Source organism: Alligator mississippiensis, chromosome 1 (assembly GCF_030867095.1).
Source record: "Alligator mississippiensis isolate rAllMis1 chromosome 1, rAllMis1, whole genome shotgun sequence".
NCBI lineage: Eukaryota > Metazoa > Chordata > Crocodylia > Alligatoridae > Alligator > Alligator mississippiensis.
This window is the reverse complement of record NC_081824.1, coordinates 111,532,843-111,556,130: the sequence shown is the minus strand read 5'-3', so window position 1 is coordinate 111,556,130 and position 23,288 is coordinate 111,532,843. Positions and strand designations below refer to the sequence as shown.

The window sequence follows — 23,288 nt, the reverse complement described above, 5'->3', positions numbered from 1 at the left end:
ATGCCTTCTGCCTAACTTCACATTAATACAACTATCTACTTCTCTCTAATTAAGTTTTTTCACTTCATACCTGATAGTTTATGAAATGTAAAATATTATTGAGCTTGAATTCTGCAAACACTTAGGCACTCATACACTTAAGTTTACTCACTGAGTAAACTCAATGAGTCATCAGTCCCACTGCCATTGTTTATCTTTTTTTTTTTTGCTTTATTTTTGGGATACCTATGAATACAATTGAGCACATGCATGAGTGCTTGCAGGTCTAGAGCTTTATAGTGTGTTTGCATCTATTAGTGTTGTTGTGATTCCTTCCTGTAGAAATTGCAGTAAAAGAGGTGACTAAAATTGACCAATCATGTTCCAAATTGATGACTTAATGGTTTATTTTCAACCCCACTAAATACAGTTGTAGTCATGTGTTTAAAACAATCAGTGTTGTAATTGTAGAACTGTAAGTAGTTTCTACATACAATAATTTCTTTGAGTGTATCACCCAAGATTTCTGTTGTGTATATACTTTCAATAAATACTGGTTTTAAAGTTGCAGCATACTGGTTTAACAAAAAAAGGTCAACTTCTACTGCTCAAGTTTTGCCTCTGGTTCAGTAATGTATTGTGGTATTTAGCATATAAAATGTAAAAGTGCTTCATCTTTTTTAAATACATAATTTATCATCTTTATGATATAAGAATGTGTTTCCTACAAAAAAGATACAAGCAAATGTCATCAATATTTTTCAAAGATATAAATTTGTTGTGGACTTTATTTTGGCATTAGTTCCTGGATTGAATCTCAATTTTCTTAGAGCAGTGTGGGGGTTGGGGAAGGAGAGAGAGAGAGAGAAGTTATTGGATATAGCCTGTTTAAAGCAGGAGAAAAATAGTAATTTGCAAAATGTTGAACAGATGCTTTGGCATTGTGACAAATGGTTACAAATGTTGTCTGGAGCATTTCATGATATGCTGTAGGACTAACATATGTAGATAGATATATGCAAATTTCCTCTTAAGTACTTTTAAATGTTGAAAAATGAAGTTGAGAAAGTAGAGTACTATAAAAGGAGATGATATGCAGAAGACTGTAAGCCTTTGGAAATTGTAAAAGCTAAGGCAAAATGGTTGATCTTTACCCATTATTTTTCATGTAAATGTAATTAAGGAGGGCATTTTGTTGGAAACCAATAAATGAATAGAAGTCATCTTTGTGTCAGTTTTGTAGAACATGGTGTTATCTTTTTTTTAACTAGGATTTTTGTTATTTATAATCCTAAACTATCAAAACAAACATTAGCAACATTACAGAACAAATATGCAGTAATTATCACCAGAAGTGTGAAAACATGTTATTTCAAATAGTGCTTACCTGTAAACCATGGAATGATTTTAAAACATTTTGTTAGAAAAAATGTAGGTTATAAGCGAGTCTGTATCTATATAGGAAGTTTAATTCTAGAACCAAGAGGTACACAAGTGGAACACCAAGTCCATTGTTGGACCTATCCTAGGAATTACCAGTACATAATTGTCAGTTGGTAGTAAATCATAATTGCTGGAGTCTTGTTAATAACAAAGACCCTAAATACTTGCCTAGCACCATTCCTTTTAGTACTTTAGGTAACAGTAGCAACAATGAACAAACTGGCAGATTTCATTGGCTGATTGCCAAAGCGTGTATGAAGAGATCAAAATGGCAGGTTAATGGTTAATCAAATGTTAACTGGAAATTTCAGCTGTACCAAGTATTCAGCTATCTTTAAAAGGTGCTTTTGTTCCTAGACCCATAAATAAATTCATAATTAAACCAGAAATATAGCTTTGTAAAAAATAATTTGAGTCTAAAACATTGTCAGTTCTCTTATTTTGTTAAACAATTGCAGAACTGAATTGCTTTGCAAGACAGTGAAAAAGATTGTCAAATAAATGACTTGCATGCTGATTTTTTTTTTTTTCAATCCCATATACACAAGTTATTTTCCTTGAGCAATAACTTATCAGCAATCTCTCCTTCCACTAACTCAAATGCATTTTCAAGAGTAGTCAGTACAGCCTTCACAGAGTGCCAATTGGAACACAGAATTGCCTGATTACATACAAAATACAGATGAATATATCTGGAAGAGTAAAGCTGATTCACTTACACATCCAGAATTCCTCCATTAATTACTAACGATAAGCTTAGTCACACATGTAGTCCCTTTGACTACAGCACTACTTGTGTGCATAAATGATCACAAATATAAAGATTGTCTATTTATAATAAGTTTAGTTTAATAGGAACTGTCTTTAAGAGAATGTCTTTAAAACAGCACATTTATATTTTGTCATTAAATATGAAGGAACAGTAAGCCATTTTGTAACTATTTTATCAATATTTGACGTTAACGTATAGTGCTAAGGAGGATGATTTTAATTTTAATACAAGTAATTCATTCCTGACAAACCCTTCCAGGTCTTCTAAAGAAATATAATTTGACTGTTTTCAGGTGATGAATTTGTTCCTACTCTAAAAAGATTCACCACTTAAGCCCACATGTGATCTTTTGCCTGTATTTACAGTTCCATCTGTTTAAATTACTGATTTTTTTTCCCCCTGCCAAGTCTTTATTAGTCTTGTGAGCCAATACAGGCTATTCTTCCTCCCCACTCCCTCCTCTCTGCCCCCCCCTCCCCCCCCCCCGGCCTTGGCTCCATTTGAAACAAAGGGAGTAAACCAACCATCCATACTGAAATAGATCACTTAGATGTCTGGCCAGAATTGGGGTTTTGTGTCATGGATCCCATGACTTCATAGGTTCCATAGATTCCCTACCTAACTCCAGAGGAGCATTAAAAATGCTTTCTTTAGCCAGCTTAGGTTGATACCCATTTTTAAATTCCATACTTGCCTCATTCCCTATACTATTATAAGAAACTGATGCTTAACTAGGGTTTGTGAATTCCACGCCTGAAGATGGATGCCTGAAAGTTGTGGCATTGCCTTTGCGGAACTGGTCTAGAGTCTCTCCTGAACTACTGAACCCTCAACAACTTTGACTTAATTGATTTAGGTATTGAATCATCTGTGGGTTCTGGTGAGTGGGAGGAATTGTTGCTTTTGGAGAATGTCAAAGAATAGTAGTAGGCACTTACTTCCATCAAGGACCTGACAGGGTTTCATTTTATCTTTTCTTGTTCAGTGTTTAAGCATGTACAGACGTTTGGTCTCGCAAGAGAAACTGTCTCCAGGGAATGATTTAACCTTGGTTGTTCCCAGGTGACTTTTTTTCCTGGGAATAAAAACAGACTGAACAGACATTTTTATTCTGGGAGGAAAAGCCTGAGCTTGTGGTTTCTCCCGGGACAGCAGCAATTCTCCCAGGAGAAACTGAATGTCTGGATGAAGGCTTTGTTGGATACCACTAGGGAAAGATGAATTATTTTGGGTTACAATGTTCTCCATGTGTTCTACTCCCTAACGTTCATTTCCATCAAATGTTTTTCTGTTGTCTGAGGGAAGTAAATGTGGACAAAGGTGAAGTACCCAGTAAATCCTGATTAGAGGGAAGAGAGAATTGTTTTTAGGGTATTTAGCAGCCTAGATAGATGGTTAGATATCTATTGGTGGACTATACCACATTTCACCTAAATGACTTTTGGCATTCTCAGAGTATAGCTACATGAATGCATTATAGTTAGGTAAGGTAGGGTGTGAATTTAAGGCCCATTGGCTACTTTGTGGTTATTCTTCTGTCTGGATGTAAAAAGTGAGATAGCTTACCCCACTTTAATTCAGAGATGTGGGTTTTCCAGAAAATTTTGAAATGGAAAATTTTCCAATGCCATAAATAAAGCGTGATGTCATTTTAGCATGTTTATTTAACTTATATTTAGTAAACAAAACTAAAAAAAGTACCCTCATGTTAATTTTATGTCCCAACAGCCACAAGCATTTGAACTGAAATATTTGGGAAAATAATTAAATACAGCACACTTCAGGTGGTTTAAATGTTATATTCCAAAAATTCAAAGCTTTATGTGGAAAGAAATTATTTTTATGGAATACTTGTAAAGATATAAGGACAATACACAATAGCTGGTACTTGCCTTACATTGTTTGTTTAAATTTAAGGGAAAAAACGAAGGCATCAAAAACTGTTGACACTAATTTTAGCACACCCAAAGAACTGTGCATGATATGGCATGGTTGTCCACTCATCTACTTCTACAGAATTTAACTCTTCCACTGAGGTCATTGTGGCACCTCCAGCTTCACTGTCGCTATCTGTAGAATCATTTGCACCACTTATTAGTTCTGTTTCAGAATCAGATTGAGGCAAGTCTGATTCAGAACTACTTGAACCGCATTAGTTTTTGCTAAAGGATGGTTTTACCAATGAGTCTATGGGCAAGGGCAACTTATCATCACACTGCATCTTCTTCACTAATTGTGTTTCTGACTGATTCTCCAGAAGCAAGAGATGTTGAAAAATAGAAACAAGCTTAGCGGTGCGTTCATTTGTTAGTCTATTCCTCTTTTTCATCTTGGTTGAGCTGAAAGTCTTCCAGTTCCGTTCACAAGAAGCTGCTGTTAGTTTAATGCTTAGGATCCTTAGAGCAATCCTGGACAACAGTCAGGTGTTACCATATCCCTTCCACCATGTGAGAGGAGACATTCTCCGCTGCCTGCAAAATGATGTCTTTTCTCAAAAGTTTTTCTTTTGCACGGTACTTGGCAATGTCTGCCATCACAGCTATTTCATTGATGCTGGGGACATTTTTAGCTACTTCCATAATTGTATCGAGAACAGAAGATCATCTTCTGATAAATGTTGTCCTCTGTGTTGAGGATCCAAAAGTTTTGGATGAACTGCTAGATGAACTGGATGAGAGCAAAACTCGGATCTCTTAGTAAACATTTGTTTTACTACTACTTCTTGGTAGTAGTAAAGCTTGGTATATCTCCTTCAAGTTTCTTGATGGCCACTGAAACTGGTAGCAAATTGAATGCTCCTTGAACTTGAACTCAGAGCACATTGTTGTTGAGAATCTGCTTCCGAATGTTCACGGGAATAATCTGGGATACTGTGTCATTTATTGAAGCACAATGCAAATATTTCTTTGTGTGGAGCAGACTATGTAAACGCTTTGTAGCCGAGCCCCATCTAGTTTCTCCTGGAAATAAAAATGCACTTTCCTTCCCCTGCTTCTCTTTCTGTAATTTCTTCAAAGTCTGATTAGCAACATGATGATTGTTGAATACCTTTACAGTCGCCTTGCAGTTTGCCAATATTCATAGATTCATAGATGTTAGGGTCGGAAGGGACCTCAATAGATCATCGAGTCCGACCCCCTGCATAAGCAGGAAAGAGTGCTGGGTCTAGATTATCCCAGCTAGATACTCATCTAACCTCCTCTTGAAGACCCCCAGGGTAGGGGAGAGCAACACCTCCCTTGGGAGCCCGTTCCAGACCTTGGCCACTTGAACTGTGAAGAAGTTCTTCCTAATGTCCAGTCTAAATCTGCTCTCTGCTAGCTTGTGGCCATTGTTTCTTGTAACCCCCGGGGGCGCCTTGGTGAATAAATACTCACCAATTCCCTTCTGTGCCCCCGTGATGAACTTATAGGCAGCCACAAGGTTGCCTCTCAACCTTCTTTTGTGGAGGCTGAAAAGGTCCAGTTTCTCTAGTCTCTCCTCATAGGGCTTGGTCTGCAGGCCCTTGACCATACGAGTTGCCCTTCTCTGGACCCTCTCCAGGTTATCCGCATCCTTCTTGAAGTGTGGCGCCCAGAATTGCACGCAGTACTCCAACTGCGGTCTGACCAGCGCCCTATAGAGGGGAAGTATCACCTCCCTGGACCTATTCGTCATGCATCTGCTGATGCACGATAAAGTGCCATTGGCTTTTCTGATGGCTTTGTCACACTGCCGGCTCATGTTCATCTTGGAGTCCACTAGGACTCCAAGATCCCTTTCCACCTCTGTGCCACCCAGCAGGTCATTCCCTAGGCTGTAGGTGTGCTGGACATTTTTCCTCCCTAGGTGCAGCACTTTGCATTTCTCCTTGTTGAACTGCATCCTGTTGTTTTCTGCCCACTTGTCTAACCTATCCAGGTCTGCCTGCAGCTGTTCCCTGCCCTCCGGCGTGTCCACTTCTCCCCATAGCTTTGTGTCATCTGCAAACTTGGACAGAGTACATTTCACTCCCTCATCCAAGTCACTGATGAAGACATTAAAGAGTATCGGTCCAAGGACCGAGCCCTGCGGGCCCCCACTGCCCACACCCTTCCAGGTCGAGACCGACCCATCCACCACGACTCTTTGGGTGCGACCCTCTAGCCAATTCACCACCCACCGGACTGTGTAGTCATCCACATCACAGCCTCTTAACTTGTTCACCAGTATGGGGTGGGATACCATATCAAAGGCCTTCCTGAAGTCTAAGTATACGACATCCACCCCTCCTCCTGTGTCCAGGCGTTTCGTAACCTGGTCATAGAAGGAGACTAGATTGGTCAGGCACGATCTGCCTGCCACAAACCCGTGCTGGTTTCCCCTCAGCATAATTTGCCCTGCCGGGCTCTCACAAATGTGAGCCTTGATAATTTTTTCAAAGACTTTACCAAGGATGGAGGTGAGACTGACTGGCCTATAGTTGCCCGGGTCCTCCTTCCTCCCCTTCTTGAAAATGGGGACCACGTTAGCCCTTTTCCAATCCTCTGGGACTTGGCCCGTGCACCACGAGCGTTCGAATATTCCCGCCAGTGGCTCTGCAATGATGTCGGCCAGTGCCTTCAGCACCCTCGGATGGAGCTCATCCGGGCCTACCGACTTAAAGGCATCCAGTTCTTCCAAGTGACTCTGCACCACCTCAGGATCTACGTATGGAAGTCTGGTGCCTTGCTGCTGCCTCTCTAAAACCCCAGTGAGAGACTTGTTGTGCCCCTCACTTAGGAACACTGAGGCAAAGAACTCGTTGAGGAGTTCAGCCTTGTCTCCCCTGTCTGTCACCAATTGTTTCTGCCCATTTAGCAGAGGTCCTATTCCTCCCTGGGCCTTCCTTTTACTCCCAATATATCTAAAAAACAATTTCTTGTTGTCTTTTACTTGGGTTGCCATCCTCAGCTCCATGGTAGCTTTGGCCCGCCTAACTGCCTCCCTACAAGCACAAGCAGAGGAGGTATATTCATCTTTAGTGATCTCACCCTGTTTCCACTTTTTATGTGCTCCCCTTTTGGCCCTTAGGCTGCCCTGGATTTCTCTGGTCAGCCATGGAAGCCTCCTGGCCCCTTTCCCTTTTTTGCCTCGCTCGGGGATCGTCTTGCTTTGTGCCCGAAGGATCGTTTCCTTAAGGCACAGCCACCCTTCTTGGGCTCCCATCCCTTCAAAACTCCTACTCTGCAGTGTGTCCTTGACTAATCGCCTGAGTGCATTGAGATCAGCTTTCCTGAAGTCTAGCACTTTCACCCTACTAGTTACCTTACCCACTCGACGTCTTATTTTGAATTCTATTATTAGGTGATCACTGTCTCCCAAATGGCTACTGATCTGGAGGTCCCCTATCATGTCATCCCCTGTTGCCAATACCAGATCCAGTATGGCATTCCCCCTAGTGGGACCATGCACCTCCTGTGTCAGGTGGAGGTCCTGTACACAGGTTAGAAACCTGCGTGAGCGATGGGACCTTGCTGTCTGTGTCTCCCAGCAGATGTCTGGGTAGTTTAGGTCCCCCATGACTACCGCCTCTTTAGCTTTTATGGTCTCCGAGAGTTTCCTCAGGAGCCCCGCATCTATTTCTTCCCCTTGGTGTGGGGGTCTGTAGCAGACCCCTATCACCAAATCCCTTTCTCCTTGCCCCCCATGTAGCCTAACCCACAATCCTTCTACTTCCTCAACCTTGGATTCTGTCTTGATGAGGGTTGATGTATATTGCTCACTGACATAAAGTGCAACCCCCCCCCCCTTTCTTCCCCGACCTGTCCTTTCTCTACAATCTATAGCCCTCAATATGTACCACCCAGTCATGGGATGAATCCCACCAGGTCTCTGTTAGCCCCACTAAGTCATAGGTGTTTAGTGCAAGCAGGAGTGCTAGTTCATCCTGCTTGTTCCCCATGCTCCTAGCATTAGTATATAGGCACTTGAGCCCTGAGACTGGTGCCTTTGCTGCCTATTGTCTTCATTTTATTCACACTTATTATGTCCTTTGCCAGAAGATTCAACCCAAGAGCAAGACAGTCAAATACTATTAAATGAGGATACTTTGCCTTTAATATTTGCCATGCAGCTTTCATGTTATTCTCATTATCAGTTACAAGGGCTTGTACCCTGGAGAGACCTGTACTTTCAATCTCTTCACTCAGTAATTTGGCTATGTATTCACCTGTATGACAAGAAGATTTGGTAGCAATTGCTTTCAGGAATATTGGTTCAGGTGTTGCTAACATAATGTTCAATAAAGGATTCCCTTGTATATCAGTCCATCCATCTGACATCAGAGTTAGTGATTCTGCTTGACCAGTCCTTTGAATAACCATGGTTTGAACTCTGTTATACTCTTTATCTAAGAGAGAATGTGATAAGTGATAATGTCACAGTAACTTACATGATGGGCGAATGAGTTTGTAATATTCCTTCCAGTCTTAATTTTCAGTTACAGAAAGAGGAGTACCACTTGCAAACATAGCTCGAACTGATGTCTCAACCACTTTTTCTTGATTTTCTTTTGACATTGTGCACAAAGCTTGATAAAAAGCTTGACTGTCTTGAACAGCTACTCACGGTGGATCACGTATCTAGTGCCAGTGATCTTGAAAGTGAGGATTCTGCTCTGCTTCTTTCCCCAGACCCGGCAGCTCAACATTTTCTTGTTCCATTTTTTGCAAACCTGCTATTTCACTTGATCTACCAAGTTCCTGCAACAAAAGGGGGAAAAGATTTTTATTTTAGCCTATTCTAGTCTGGCTTCCTCCATCAGAAGGAAAAGGAGAAGCAGAAGGGAACTTGCTTCCTCCCTCCTTGCCAGAAAGAATACTCTGCTGCTCAACTTGCCACTCAGTTGTCCTGGGACTGCAGAGACAAAGGGAAGTATAGTCTGGCCTCTGCCATTGGCCAGAGACCTAAGCTCACTCTGCTGGGTTGAAATAGTTATCTATTTATCTATTATGTCATTTAAAAATATATATTATTAAGACTAAGCCACTTTGAGAGCTTAGTGCAGGCAGAAAAGCAGGATACCAATATTTTAAGTACATAAATAAATAAATAATAGTCCAATAATAGCGCAAAGTTGCAACCTTTAAAATTATAATGTTTTAAACCAGTATAGATGCTAGTCATTACTGCGTGTTGTTTAACATATTAATGTGTCTACTTACATAGGATTCCTGAAGTAGACTTTTCTCAGATGATGTTGTTCTACCACTTGGTTGTATTAGCTTTCTGCATATGGCTTGTACTCTTTCAGGACAGTTTCTACATGTTATTAAATGTTTCTTCAGTCTTGTTGCATTGTTAGCATACTCCTGCCCACAATATTTACATCTACCAACTTCCTTCCTTCAGTGGCTTGAACTTCACTATAATGTTGTCACACACTAGTTGTTGTTTTTTCTGATTAGGTATTGTTATGACTACCTAAAAAACGAATAGATGTTATACAAACACTTCCAACTTCCGCAACTCAAGAAAAGAAATGAGACCCTGCTCTGTGTTTGCTGAACTAAAAGTGAAACAAAAATTAATCACAGTTTTAGTTTTGGTTTTGCTTTCACTTTCAGTCTGAGATGAAATAAGAATTTTGGCTTTGGTTTTCATTTCACCTGCACAGCCAATTAGGTGAATTTATAACTTGATTTTTGGTTTGGATTATGATGTGAGTGAATTTACCCTCCTGTTTACAAATAAATAAACATATATATACTCTCTCACACACTTCCAAGAGATAATCCCCTGAAAAACATTAATTACAACTTTGAAACTGCCAAGCTTGCCTAATATTGTATTGGTATCCATTCATTGTTACTAATGAATTTTATGAAACAATTAATTTTTAGAAATGGAAAATTTCCCATGGAAAAAGAAAGCACTGGAAAATTTTCCGTCCCACATCTCTGCTTTTATTTGGGGTCAAACTATTGAGGGATGTAAATGTATGTGCCAGTGACCTGTAAAATCACACCCTAGTTTGCTTCATGGTAACTTGTTCTTATTGCCACACCCTAATGCCTTCTTTGAACTGTTGCTGTTCTTGTATTCCTCTATTGAATTTTATTTTAAAATATATTTGTATATCTGTACCTATCCAGCCTACATGTAGTTCTGAAAAGGAGAATAAAAATGCAGTTTTGTAGAACCATATTTTTCTTCAATTTTTTAAAACTCTCCTCCTTTCCCCTTCTCTCTCTTCAGGATCATACATGATAGTGGATTCTTCAGATCACGATTTGGGAGAAAAGACTAGACTCCAGCTTCCTACCATGAAGGAAAATGATACACACTGCATTGATTTCAGTTACCTTTTATATAGTAAGAATGGAGCAAACCCTGGAACCTTGAACATCTTAGTTAGGGTGAACAAGGGACCTCTTGCTAATCCAATTTGGAATGTGACGGGTTTTACTGGAAAAGACTGGCTTAGAGCAGAGCTGGCTGTCAGTACCTTTTGGCCAAATGAATATCAGGTAAACCTACAAATAATCCTCATCTCAATACAAGGGCGCTTACTTTACCTAATATGTATTGTTGCATCTCAGAGACCTGATATGCTTAATGGGGGGGGGGGTTTGGTTTTGTTTTTTCTTATTTTTGTTTTATGAACTTTCTAAATATATAGTATATAATCACATGCTCATATTTTTTTTCTGTGATGCCTGTCTCAGTGCATGGGATCAATGGAATACTTGTTCAGTATTTTGTTTCTTCCTTGGTCCAGGTGAGATATGTGCTTCACTTATTTCACACTATTCAAATCCTGTATTAGACATCCAGGATATAAAGAAGTGTAATTGATCACTTATTAAAAAAGTGTAGCTTGTGCTTGCTTACAGACATTAATAAAAAAAAAATGTTGATTATAAGAAGCAGCAGTGTGTCAGTTTGTCTTGGCTCCGCAGTGTCTGTTCAGATTGGGCATTTCAGCAGGGCGTTTTGGTGCTTTTATCTAAAGTTGATTTGATCAGCTATTAGGTGGAAGTGCAAAAAAAGCCCACTAAAGTGCCAGGTCTATACAGACATTGGGCAAGCTAGGTCCAACTAATGTGTTGCCTCTTCTGGGTGTGTTTTGGGCTCAGTGCGGGAGTGCACTGAATTTATAGTAAAGCACCATGTTTGTTTTTGCTTTTTTAATGTCTGTAAGCAGCCTGTGATATGTCGAGCAGTGTATCGAACTTTCTGACATAGGTATAAAGAGAATCCAGTTCACTCGGGCAGCTCTCAACTAAAAAATATATATCACTGGCAAAGCACCAGATTTTAATGCCAAATTGGAAGTTGTGTTTTGTGTCATTATTACAAGAAATAGGAATTTGGTGTATTAGATTACCTTGGGGAAACAGCATTCCTTTAAGATCATGTTGAAATGGCAACTGCCAGACCCAATATTAATTTAATTTAAAGGATGAGAGACTGCATACTTTGTCTAGCATGTGATAGAAAAGCCTATTTAAGTCAAAGAAGCCACTCTTTTAACTTGAATGGGATCTTCATCAGTCTCTTAAGCAGTCTGAGTCACTCAGTCAACAGAGGTTTGTTCAGAATTTCCTAAATATCTAGCCAGAGATGTCATGTTGATAGCCATCATCATAGTATCTAAACACTTTCCTTGTAAAATGAAAAGTATTAATGAAACCCCTGGTCTGCTCAGAAAACGTTTGTAATTTATTTTGCTTAGGGCTTAAAACTCTGAGAGGGTAGGGCTTTTGAATTTTAATTTTATTATATAATTTTAGATTTTATTAATTTCCTCTTCTCAAAATGTTTAATAATCCTTTCTTAATTTTATTTAAACTTAAAACACAAGCCACATTCAGATTACATAGGATTTGAATTAAAACTAGAAGAGCACACTTCAGATATCTCTACTTGTTTTGGGTTCATTCAGAACCTTTACATTATTGAAAAGCAGGGGGTTTTATTGGTAGCTTTTATAGGCCTGATCAAGTTTCTGTTGATAGATGAAGTCAGGTTTGGCAGCGATATTGATGTCTAGAGGTTTACACAGGGCGTACATATAGCCATTATTCTCTTACAACCTTTAACAATTTGCTGTAAGACTCTCTCTTCTTTTTGTGGTCAAACTCATTCTCATTTTCTCATATTTTAAAATAATATAAAATATGTTCTGCTGTTTAATTTCTTTATTCTTCTTTTTAAAGTAAGAAGGAAGTCCAGGCATGTATTTGTCCAAGTCTCCCTAATCTGAACATAAATTGCGCCTGGCCTGAGACTGCCCACCATAGTTATGGCCTTGTGATTCATTGGGACTAGTCTAACTATATATATAATTCCTTGATAACAGGGAAAGAGGCTTTGTGGCTTTTTGTTTGTTTTTAATAGTGCTGAGTTTCTGTGTCTTTTTATAAGAGCTTCTTTGAGGTCTCGAGGTTAACATGGCTTTTCAGGGTACTGAATATTTTACAGTGTTAGTTTTAATGTTGAGTTACACTACAGTGCACAGCAAGAATGCCTCTTTTGTTCAATGGCATTCTCTGTGACAGTGCTTTAGTTCGCTACTTCTGTAGGTTGCAGGTCCACCTGTAGTAGCTTAGCAAACCATACAGGCAAAGCATTTAAAACAAGATTGAAGGAAAACATTTTGTAACAATGGAATTCATGGAACAAACATTACCTGGCCTGATACACAACTACTAGCTAAGACACTTTTTATGAAGAATATACACTGAAATAACTGCACATAATATGTGTGCTTAATATGCACATTTGTTTGCATATCTGTATTAATATAAACTGCAATTACGTGTGCTTTGTATACATAATATGCACAATGTGCTAGCAAACTTGCGGTTTTTTTAAGTTAATTTTCTTTCCATTCACTGTATAAACAAAACACAGATTAGCTAGTGCTGAATGACATGGGTATATTTAAAAAGGGCTTACAGGGTGAACGGGAGATTTAAACACTAAGTCTTATTTATCTGGAAGTTGATTAAACCATAATTTAAAAGATACCTGGAATACCTAGAAGATCAATACAGTGCAATTTCAGGAAAGGGAAATTATACTTTGCTAATCTAACAGATTGTGTTAATTAAAATAGTGGATAAAAGAGAACTAGCTGACATAGTTGAGTTGGACTTCCCAATTCCCATCAGCAATGGATCTTTGAAAACTCTTGGTGCTCTGGTGTAGTGCCCGAAGACTGGAAGAAGGCCAACGTGGTGCCTATCTTCAAGAAAGGGAGGAAAGTGGATCCGGCTAACTATAGGCCCATCAGCCTGACTTCTATCCCGGGGAAGATCTTAGAAAAGTTTATTAAGGAGGCCATCCTTAATGGACTGGCCGACGCCAACATCTTAAGGGATAGCCAGCACGGGTTTGTTGCGGGTAGGTCTTGCTTGACCAATCTCATTTCCTTCTACAACCAGGTGACCTATCACCTGGACAAGGGAGATGAGATTGATGTCATATATCTTGACTTCAAAAAAGCCTTCGATCTGGTGTCCCATGATCGTCTCTTGGAGAAACTGGCCAATTGTCGCCTTGGGTCCCCCACGATCCACTGGCTGGAAAATTGGCTCCGGGGTCGGACCCAGAGGGTAGTAATTGATGGAAGTCACTCATCGTGGTGTCCTGTGACCAGTGGGGTCCCCCAGGGCTCTGTCCTTGGACCCATACTGTTCAACATCTTCATTAACGATGTGGACACTGGAGTCAGAAGCGGACTGGCCAAGTTCGCCGATGACACCAAACTTTGGGGCAAAGCATCCACGCCAGAAGACAGGCGGGTGATCCAGGCTGACCTGGACAGGCTCAGCAAGTGGGCGGATGAGAATCTGATGGTGTTCAATGCCGATAAATGCAAGGTTCTCCACCTTGGGAAGAAAAACCCGCAGCATCCTTATAGGCTCGGCAGTGCTATGTTGGTTAGCACTATGGAAGAAAGAGACTTGGGGGTCATCATTGACCACAAGATGAACATGAGCCTGCAATGCGATGCTGCGGCTAGTAAAGCGACCAAAACGCTGGCTTGCATCCATAGATGCTTCTCAAGCAAATCCCAGGACGTCATTCTCCCCCTGTACTCGGCCTTAGTGAAGCCGCAGCTGGAGTACTGCGTCCAGTTTTGGGCTCCACAATTCAAAAAGGATGTGGAGAAGCTTGAGAGAGTCCAGAGAAGAGCCACGCGCATGATCAGGGGTCAGGGAAGCAGACCCTACGATGACAGGCTGAGAGCCCTGGGGCTCTTTAGCCTGGAAAAGCGCAGGCTCAGGGGTGATCTGATGGCCACCTACAAGTTTATCAGGGGTGATCACCAGTATCTAGGGGAACGTTTGTTCACCAGAGCGCCCCAAGGGATGACGAGGACGAATGGTCACAAACTACTACAAGATCGTTTCAGGCTGGACATAAGGAAGAATTTCTTTACTGTCCGAGCCCCCAAGGTCTGGAACAGCCTGCCGCCGGAGGTTGTTCAAGCGCCTTCATTGAACACCTTCAAGATGAAACTGAATGCTTATCTTGCTGGGATCCTATGACCCCAGCTGACGTCCTGCCCTTTGGGCGGGGGGCTGGACTCGATGATCTTCCGAGGTCCCTTCCAGCCCTAATGTCTATGAAATCTATGAAATACCCTGATGAAGTAATTCAGGGTACATAACAGATCAAATAATTGGAAGTTGAGAGGCAAAGTATCATGTTTCAAAACATAACAAAATGTCTCGGGTTTTTTTAAATCCCAAGTATGAATTGAGTTTGAACTTTATGTGCTTAGACTGAATTGTGAATGGATTGAATAGTTGCCTTACAGTGCTTAACATTTTAGCAAATATCAAGTTACTAACCTTGGCTAGGGACAGAAGTTGCACTTAAATTTGTTCAAGTTTTCAGAAACTGGTTTAAAACCTGTGACAAAACAGAAGGTCAGTGCACATAAACCAGTTTCAAAATGGCAGAAACTGGTTTAAGATGAATCTGGTTGACTGTAGTATCAGACTTAACTGATTTAGGTTAAACCAGTTTATGAAACTTCTGTCCCAGACCCCTTCCTGGTTTAAGTTAAATCACAGTCCCTTAGCATCCCAGCATAGGCTGTGTGTTCACTTCCTCTTCCTGCTGCCCCCAAGGTCTCTGAAACTTGCAGTCCAGAGTAACAGCAGCAGGACTCTGCAGGGTTGCTCATCATTTCCTCTTCCTGATTCCAGGTGCCTCTGGGATTTTTGTAGTCCATGATCACAGATAGCAGGACTCCACAGGGTTGTTGTCAGCGCTCCCCCCCAACCCAGCAGACTCTATAGTTAGCTCTGCACTAGGGCTTGGCCACGTCCCCTCTGCTTCAGCAAGGATACCCGGGGAGGGAGAGGGGGTTGGAACTGGCCGGTTGGGAAGTATGCTCCAGCACCCCTCCTGGCCTCTGGCTTGAGTCACTGAAGAGATGTGCCTGCATTTCCAGAATTGAAAGTGAATGTCTGTTTGCCTGCTTGCTGGTTCAATATGTGCAGCTTAGACTTACCTGCAAAGACTGAATTGATTCAGCCTCAGGCTTTTTGACTGTTTGTACTTGGCCCTTATGTTCTGTTAAACAATATGCAGTAATAGCTGCAAAAATGGAAAAGAAGAAATGGCTGAGTAATTCTGAATATTGCTAGAAAATTAGTTCCCTCCTCTGTGTATACATAGCAAAACATGAGTTATATTGCAAAACCAAAAATTTCACTTCTGAATTTTGTTATATAAAACAAGGTTAAATGTCATTGCTAAAAGTAAGGATAAAAGTTGCAATTTCTGCTCTTTGGACAGATCCCATTCAGTATATATGCAAGAAGGTGGGAATTTGTAAAAGTAGTAAATTTTCATAAGGGCTGTTCCACTCACTCAAAAACAGAGTTAACACTTGGCTTGTTTGAATTGTGTTCGGGGGGGGGGGGAGGGGAGGGGTCTTCCAAACATGCAGTTCAGTAATGATTCTCTTGTTAGCTTGATACTCTAGGAGATTGACGTAGTTCTGTAATGGTATGATTTATTTCCTCTGCTACTGTCAAGATAGCTTCATTTTTCTGGGTTTTTTTTAACATGGAATGAGCTATCTAGGACAACTGTTTGACTAGAGAATCCTTGGAGACTGAAGAACCAGAATTTGAATTGAGTCCTGATTTGTAGGGGTGAACCAATCAAGATTTTTGGGATCAATACCAATAGCCAATTTCTAAGGAGGTATATTGGCCGTTACCATTCGCTGTGTACAGCTGGGAAGTGAGGAAGTCTGGTGCGATGGAAGGGGTGGGGGGGGGGCAGATCAAGGCCCTTGCAGTGAGGAAGGGAATGGGGCTGTGGCTGGGGCAGAGGCAGGCACTGACCAGCCAGGGCAGGGAGAGGTGTTGGACAGAGCCACAAGTGTTTTGTCCAGGAGGTGCAGGGGGGGAATGTGCCCCCCAGATCTGTGCAGTGTGGGGTGGGATGCAGCTGTGGCCTGGGGCTGGGGCGGGCACAGGACGGAGGTGCGGTTCATGGGCAGGGTGTGGGAAGGGCAGGGGGGCATGGGAAGGGAAGGAGGATGGCTCCTGCTGCTGCACACAGTTTATCCAGTGCTCATCTGAAGGCTCCTGCTGCTGCTCCTTTCGCTTGTCCGGGAGGGCATGGAGGGAGGTGTGGACCTGGATCTGCCTAGCCAGAAGAGCCCAGCCCACCCTGCCCTGTGCAGATCCAGGGGTGCACCCCCCCATGACCTCACAGATGAGCTGCAGTAGCTATCAGATGAGTGCCGGATGAGCCGTGCTCAGCTGCAGGAGCTTCATCCCCCTTCCTTCCTGTGGTCTCACTCCCCCCCCCCCCCCCCCCTTGAGCTGTGCCTCTGTCCCATGCCCACCCTGGCTGGTTAGCCCTTGCCCCAGCCCCACTCTCCCTGATCGTGGGGGCCTTGATCTGCCCCCCCACGCTCTTCCTCCTTCCCACAACCCCCTCCTCCCTCTCCTTCCTCCCTCCCCTTTCCTTTCCACCACATGAGACTTACCAGTTGCACACGGCTCTCCACACTGCTGGCTCTGTTCTTCACTGCCTACATGCTGCGCTGCAGGCATTTATCAAATAAATTATTGGAGGCATCGGGCTGATTTCTGATGCAGAAAATGTTCTTTATATTGGTGCACCTATACTAATTTGTAGGTATTTTAAAAAACATTTTACTGAAAAAATGTTTCTTTTCACGTGTCTAAATTTTACTTTATGTAAAGAAATTTAAGATTATATTATTTAGACTCTATTGCGGGGGTGGGGGGAGAGAAAGGGCTGGTCTTATCTTTCTTATGCTTACTGTACCTCATTACTTTATTTTAGATAAGATGCTTGTTTCTGTCTAACTTAACCATAGAGGCTGAGGCATATTTCCCTTGGTTTCTCTGCTGCCTGAACAATAAAAACTATCCCATGCTTAGGACTCTTTCCTTTTGAGGAAAGTCATTTTCTGATTCCTTGCTGCCAGTCTCTGTTTTGAACTCCATTTGATCCAGCTTTTTATAGCATCACCCAAGGCTCTGCTCTCAGTCCCCTTGTTTTCGTCTTTGTGCTTTTTACCCATCAGCAAGATTTTGTTCTCTGCTTTTATGTTGATGCTCTTTAAGCCTATACCTCTATCTCTATATCTGCCTCTTCTTTATCCAGTCATGCACCATTACTTGGCTTTGATTAAATTCATTTCTTAAATTCAACAACAAAGCAAATGCCCACAACCAGGATAATCTTCAAAGTGTATGCCATGCTAACTGTTTGCTTTGCTTTCTTGCATTTTATCCCTTCCTTTTCAGGGCCTCCTCTTGTCTTCCAGCACAGCTCAAACTTCCTTGTAATAATACCAGGAAGTTTTTGATGGTTTGTTTTTTTTTGCGGGGGGGGGGGAGGGCGTGGGGGGAGTTTACATGATTGTAAAGCATAATTTTGCAACAGTGCTGCTATGTAAATTCATAAGTCCAAGGTGATTAACTGCTTTGTCTGTGAGGACTGACTGTATAAACAAAACATTACTAATAACAAGTCAAAACTGCCAGTGAACATTGGCATGTGTAATGCAGATTTAAAAAAATAATGCTCTAAGACATAAACTAAATATCCAGGTTATGGCACATGTGTAGCATAATCTATTTTGAGAAACCTTTTGGAAGATTTTTTTAAGGAAAAAAAGTACTGGTAACAGTGGTCCAGGGTAGGGGCCAGAGTCATAGATTTATTGACACTAGGGCTGGAAGGGACCTTGAAGATCATCAAGTCCAGCCCCCTGCCCCAGGGGCAGGAAGTCAGCTAGGGTCAAAGGATCGCAGCAAGATAAACATCCAAACATTTTTTGAATGAGTCCAGAGTAGGTGCCTGCACCTCTTCTGGAGGGAGTCTATTCCAGGCCCTGGGAGCTTGGACAGTAAAGAAGTTTTTCCTTATATCCAGCCTAAAACGGTCACAGAGGAGTTTATGACCATTGGTCCTTGTTATCCCTTGGGATGCTCTGGTGAACAGACATTCCCCTAGATCCTGATGCACACCCCTTACGTACTTACAGGCAGCCACCAGGTCCCCCTGAGCCTGCGCTTTTCCAGGCTGGAGAGTCCCGTGGCTCTCAGCCTCTCATCATAAGGCCTATTCTCTTGCCCTCTGATTATGTGCGTGGCTCTCCTCTGGACTCTCTCAAGCTCCTTGACATCCTTCTTGAATTGTGGAGCCCGAAATTGGAGGCAGTACTCCAGCTCACCAAGGACGAGTACAGCAGGAGGATGACATCCTGAGATCTATTTGAGAAGCATCTATGGATGCAAGCCAGCATTTTGTTTGCTTTACCAGCTGCAACATCACATTGGTGGCTCATGTTCATCTTGTGGTCAGTCATGACCCCCAAGTCTCTTTCGGCTGTGGTGCCAGTGAGCGTAGCACTACCGAGCCTAGAAGCATGCTGTGGGTATTTTTTTCCCCCCGAGTTGAAGTACCTTGCATTTTTTGGTATTGAACGTCATCAGGTTTATATCTGCCCTCTTACTAAGCTTATCCAAGTTAGCTTGGATCTCTAGGCTATCCTCAGGTATGGGCGCTATGCCCCAAAGTTTAGTGTCATCAGTGAACTTGGCCAGTGCACTTCTGACACCAATGTCCACATCGTTGATAAAGATGTTAAAGAGAACCAGTCCAAGGACAGAGCCTTGGGGGACACCACTGGTCGTGGAGCACCATAATGATTCTCTTTCATCAACTACTACTCTCTGGGTCCTACCTTGGAGCCAATTTCCCAGCCATCGGACTTTGGTGTAGCCAAGGCCACGGTTGGCCAATTTTTCTGTGAGGAGATCATGGGACACCAGATCAAAGGCTTTTTTAAAGTCCAGATATATGATGTCAATCTCTTCTCCCTTGTCCAGGTGATGTTATCTGGTCATAGAAGGAGATGAGATTGCTCAGGCATGACCTACCAACGACAAACCTGTGCTGGCTGTCCCTCAGGATGTTGCCATCAGCTAGCTTATCCAGAAGGGTCTCTTCAATAATTTTCTGTAGAATCTTACCAGGGATTGAGGTCAAGCTGATTGGCCTGTAATTCCCAGGATCTACTTTCCTCCCCTTCTTGAAGATGGACCCCATTGGCCTTCTTCCAGTCTTCAGGTATTTCACCTGAGCGCCACAAGTTTTTGAATATTTTTGCCAATGGTTGGGCTATGACACCTGCCAGCTGCTTGAGTAATCTAGGGTGTAATCTGTCAGAACCAGCTGACTTGAAGGTGTCCATCTGTTATTCAGATTGCCAATTGCTCAAATCACAAGTGAGACTTTATAAAGGGGGATAAGGCAAGGTGCCACATTTATTGATTACATGAGTTAGACATAGAGGTTTGGACACCCAATTCATACAACCACACAAATCATCATGCACATCATTATACACAGGCATACACATACACAAAACAACCATTCTATTCACACATACACTAGTTATAGCTACCAGCAATAGTTGCTCAATATCAGCCCAGGGTGGCCAACCTGGGCTTATTGAGTAGATGATGATGATTTAAAGATAGCAGATTTGAATATAACAGTTGGAGCGGGGTGAACAGATGCAACTATGCTCTGATGAAATAGCAGTAGAGAAAGAGATTTGCCCAACTTGGCATTTTCAAAGTGTTCTTTTATAGGGATTGGCATCCTTTGTTTCAGTTCTTTGGGGGTTTTCCACACCCAGCTTCTGTTTTTGCAGTTGTTCTTCTTTTTTCTTCAGCTTATCTCAGCCTTGGAGTGTTCTTGCTACCCTTCTCCTTGTTATCTTTTTGTGCCCTAGGCCTAAAAGGGATTCTTCAGCCATTCATTAATTAGTTTACTGACTGGTAACTTACATTTGGCGCTTTGTTGCTTACATAAACAGTTAAATCTTCTTCTCCTTGCTCTATGCCATTCTCTCACCATTCATCCTTTTACGCACACGCATACATAAAGGCTATGCAGAGTTCATTTGCTTATGTCAAGCAGAAGGATACAAAATGGAGTTTTCAAGTTGCTTACAGGGCAAGACTAACATGGTTACATTTCACTACTATTGCATTCTATGTTAACATCAGCTACATTAGTTCAGTTCATGCTACATAGCCTCTCAAGGTGTTCCTTTACAAGGTCTACACTGATACTGGGTATAAATATGGCCTTGTTCTGGCCATCCCACATCATGCTAGACAGGGCGGTCCCTTTGGGCTGATGAAAGACCGACGCGAAGTACCCATTAAGCAGGTTGGCTTTTTCCTGTGTGTCGGTTATCAGTTGTCCCATTTGGTTCAGCAGGGGTTCATTGTTACCCTTGCTTTTTTTTTTCAACTCTCTACATATCTGAAAAAGGACTTTTTATTATCCTTGATATGTGAAGCCAGATGGAGTTTGATTGTAGCCTTGGCTTTTCTGGTCTTCTCCCTGCTGAGTACTTCTCCTCGGTGGTGATTCCAGCCTTCCACCCTTTATAAGTCTCTCTTTTTAGGTGTAGGAGGTCCCCAAGTTCCCTGCTGAGCCAAGGGGGTTGCTGTGCCCTTTTGCTACCCTTCCTCTGAGATGGGATGGCCATCCCTTGTGCTGTCAGGATCGCTCCCTTGAGGAGCAACCACTCCTCTTGGACTCCTCTTCCTGTCGAGTCATGGTCCCTTAGGGCCTCGACAGCGAGCCTCCTGAGCTTGTCAAAGTCAGCTTTCCTAATGTCGAGGACTTCTGCATTGCTGTTTGACTTGCCAGCTTTGTGATGGATAGTAAAGGTGATCAGCTCGTGGTCACTATCACTCAACTTTCTATTGATTCTTAGGTCACTGACTCTCTCATCGCCTTTGGCTAGTACCAGGTAGAGCAACACTTAACTCTAGTCAGCCCATAGACTTCCTTAGTCAGGTAGAGCTCGTCCACGTGTGTGAGGAAGCTTTGCAACTGATCGGATTTGGCCGAGTGCTCTTCCCATGAGATGTCCGGGTAGTTAAAGTCTCCCATGGCAACTGTGCAGTGAGAGTGTGAATCCTCAGCCAGTTCCCTGCCGAATTCCTGGTCTAGCTCTTGTTTCTGGTTAGGAGGTCTGTAGTAGACTACTACCATGATGTCCCCTGTGCCACGTTCCCCACGTGTTTTAACTCAGAGGGGCTCCAATCATCCTCTCTGGCTGCCAATGTCAATTTGCAGGGACGTGTATAATCCAGTCAGTATAATCCATCAGACTGGAGACACTAGCTCAAGACAGATGCAGCAATTAGATCTAGAAAAAAAGTCTGAGCATTATGAATATGTGAGAGAGAGTTTCTGTGTCAGAAAAAGATAATTAACTAAACTTGCACTAGCCAAGGCCAAGTAAATCATGGTATAAAGCTTTCCAGAATTTTCCCAACCACACTTTTTTTTTTCTTGATGGTTGATATAAATTTAGAGCTTTCTACTTGGTTTTGGGTCGAATTTCCTTAAGTTTTTTATGCATAATTAAACTATTTTTTATTGGTAAAAAGCTAAATAACGGGTATCAGTTAGTTTGGATACTACTTTCTTTTAAGTGAAATGTTTTGCAATCCATTTTGAGCTCTCTCACTTCCTCGTCAGTCACTTGGTGTTTTGGCTAGATTTTAATAAAGTGTCTAAAATAAACCCAATATAACTGGTTTGGTAGTCTTTGGATAAATTACATACTTTTGTTTCAAATTAAAATGATTCAGAACAGAAATTAATTAATTCATAAACTCACCTTTCATGAACCTGTTCTGTGAAGAATCCAGTCAATTTCTCAGGATCATAAGTAAAATATAAAGCAGGATTATCAATCTGTTTTCTAATCTGACAATGGCCGGAGATTAGTTTGGGATTAGTTTAGTAGATCAGGGCTGTCCAACTTTCTAGCAGCTGGAGGGCAGCTCCAGTAAGGCCACATGCTGCAGGGGTCACCCTAGTAGGTGACAGGACCCCCACACCTCCCTAGCTGCAACCTCCCCCACATTGGCAGGTAGCTTCACCCTAATGCTGCCTGGCCCAGGCAGGGAGGTGGTTTCCTCCTGGCTCCAACCTGGGAGCTCTCCTGCTGCACCATGCTGTGGGCTTCCCTGGAACTGCAGGCTACATTGGGCTGTGCTGCTCTTCCTTGCCCTGCCCTGCCTCACCCTTAGGAGCAAGAAATGAAAGCCAAAGAGGGGAAGCCTGGAGACCCTTGCTGCTGCAACAGGCAGAGTGATTAAGAAAGTGTGGAGTCCGGGAGAGGCTTACGGTCACCAGTTTAACAGCCCTGTAGTAGGTATTGTCCCACTGAAGCTGATTAATAGGTTCAGCAACAGATGCTGATTATTCTTAAAGGTTCAATAAAATTGCTTGACAGGTAGTGCCACACTCTGAAGGGCTTACAGGTGCTTCAGTCTCTAACTCTCAAGTTTAGCAAAATGCAAGTGAGGATTTTATATTAAAATAAGGTATTAAGAAGATTGGCCATGACTTACATTTCCTTCTCTCTTTAAATGTATCTTATAAAAATCTTTGCACTTCTAATTTTTTCTCTTTAACTGTTGAAGCTTTCATCAGATATTGAACCATTTTAGTACCTAAAGTACTACAGCAATAATGATAGAAAATTGTGCAATTTTGGAAACATACCTAAATATGAACACTGGGTTTTGTT

General features: G+C 42.0%; 1 protein-coding gene across 5 annotated transcripts in view; it reads left to right on the top strand.

Annotated features, from left to right (window-relative positions):
• Positions 1-23,288, top strand: part of PTPRK (protein tyrosine phosphatase receptor type K) — a 621,814-nt gene that overhangs the window by 189,717 nt on the left and 408,809 nt on the right. For 4 of the 5 annotated variants that reach the window (XM_059712907.1, XM_059712905.1, XM_059712912.1 and 1 more), the window contains exon 3: positions 10,391-10,662. The exons of the other annotated variant lie outside the window; for it this stretch is intronic. In XM_059712907.1, the coding sequence (XP_059568890.1) occupies positions 10,391-10,662 (272 nt within the window). The remainder of the gene's footprint in view (positions 1-10,390; positions 10,663-23,288) is intronic. 5 annotated transcript variants of the gene reach the window in all.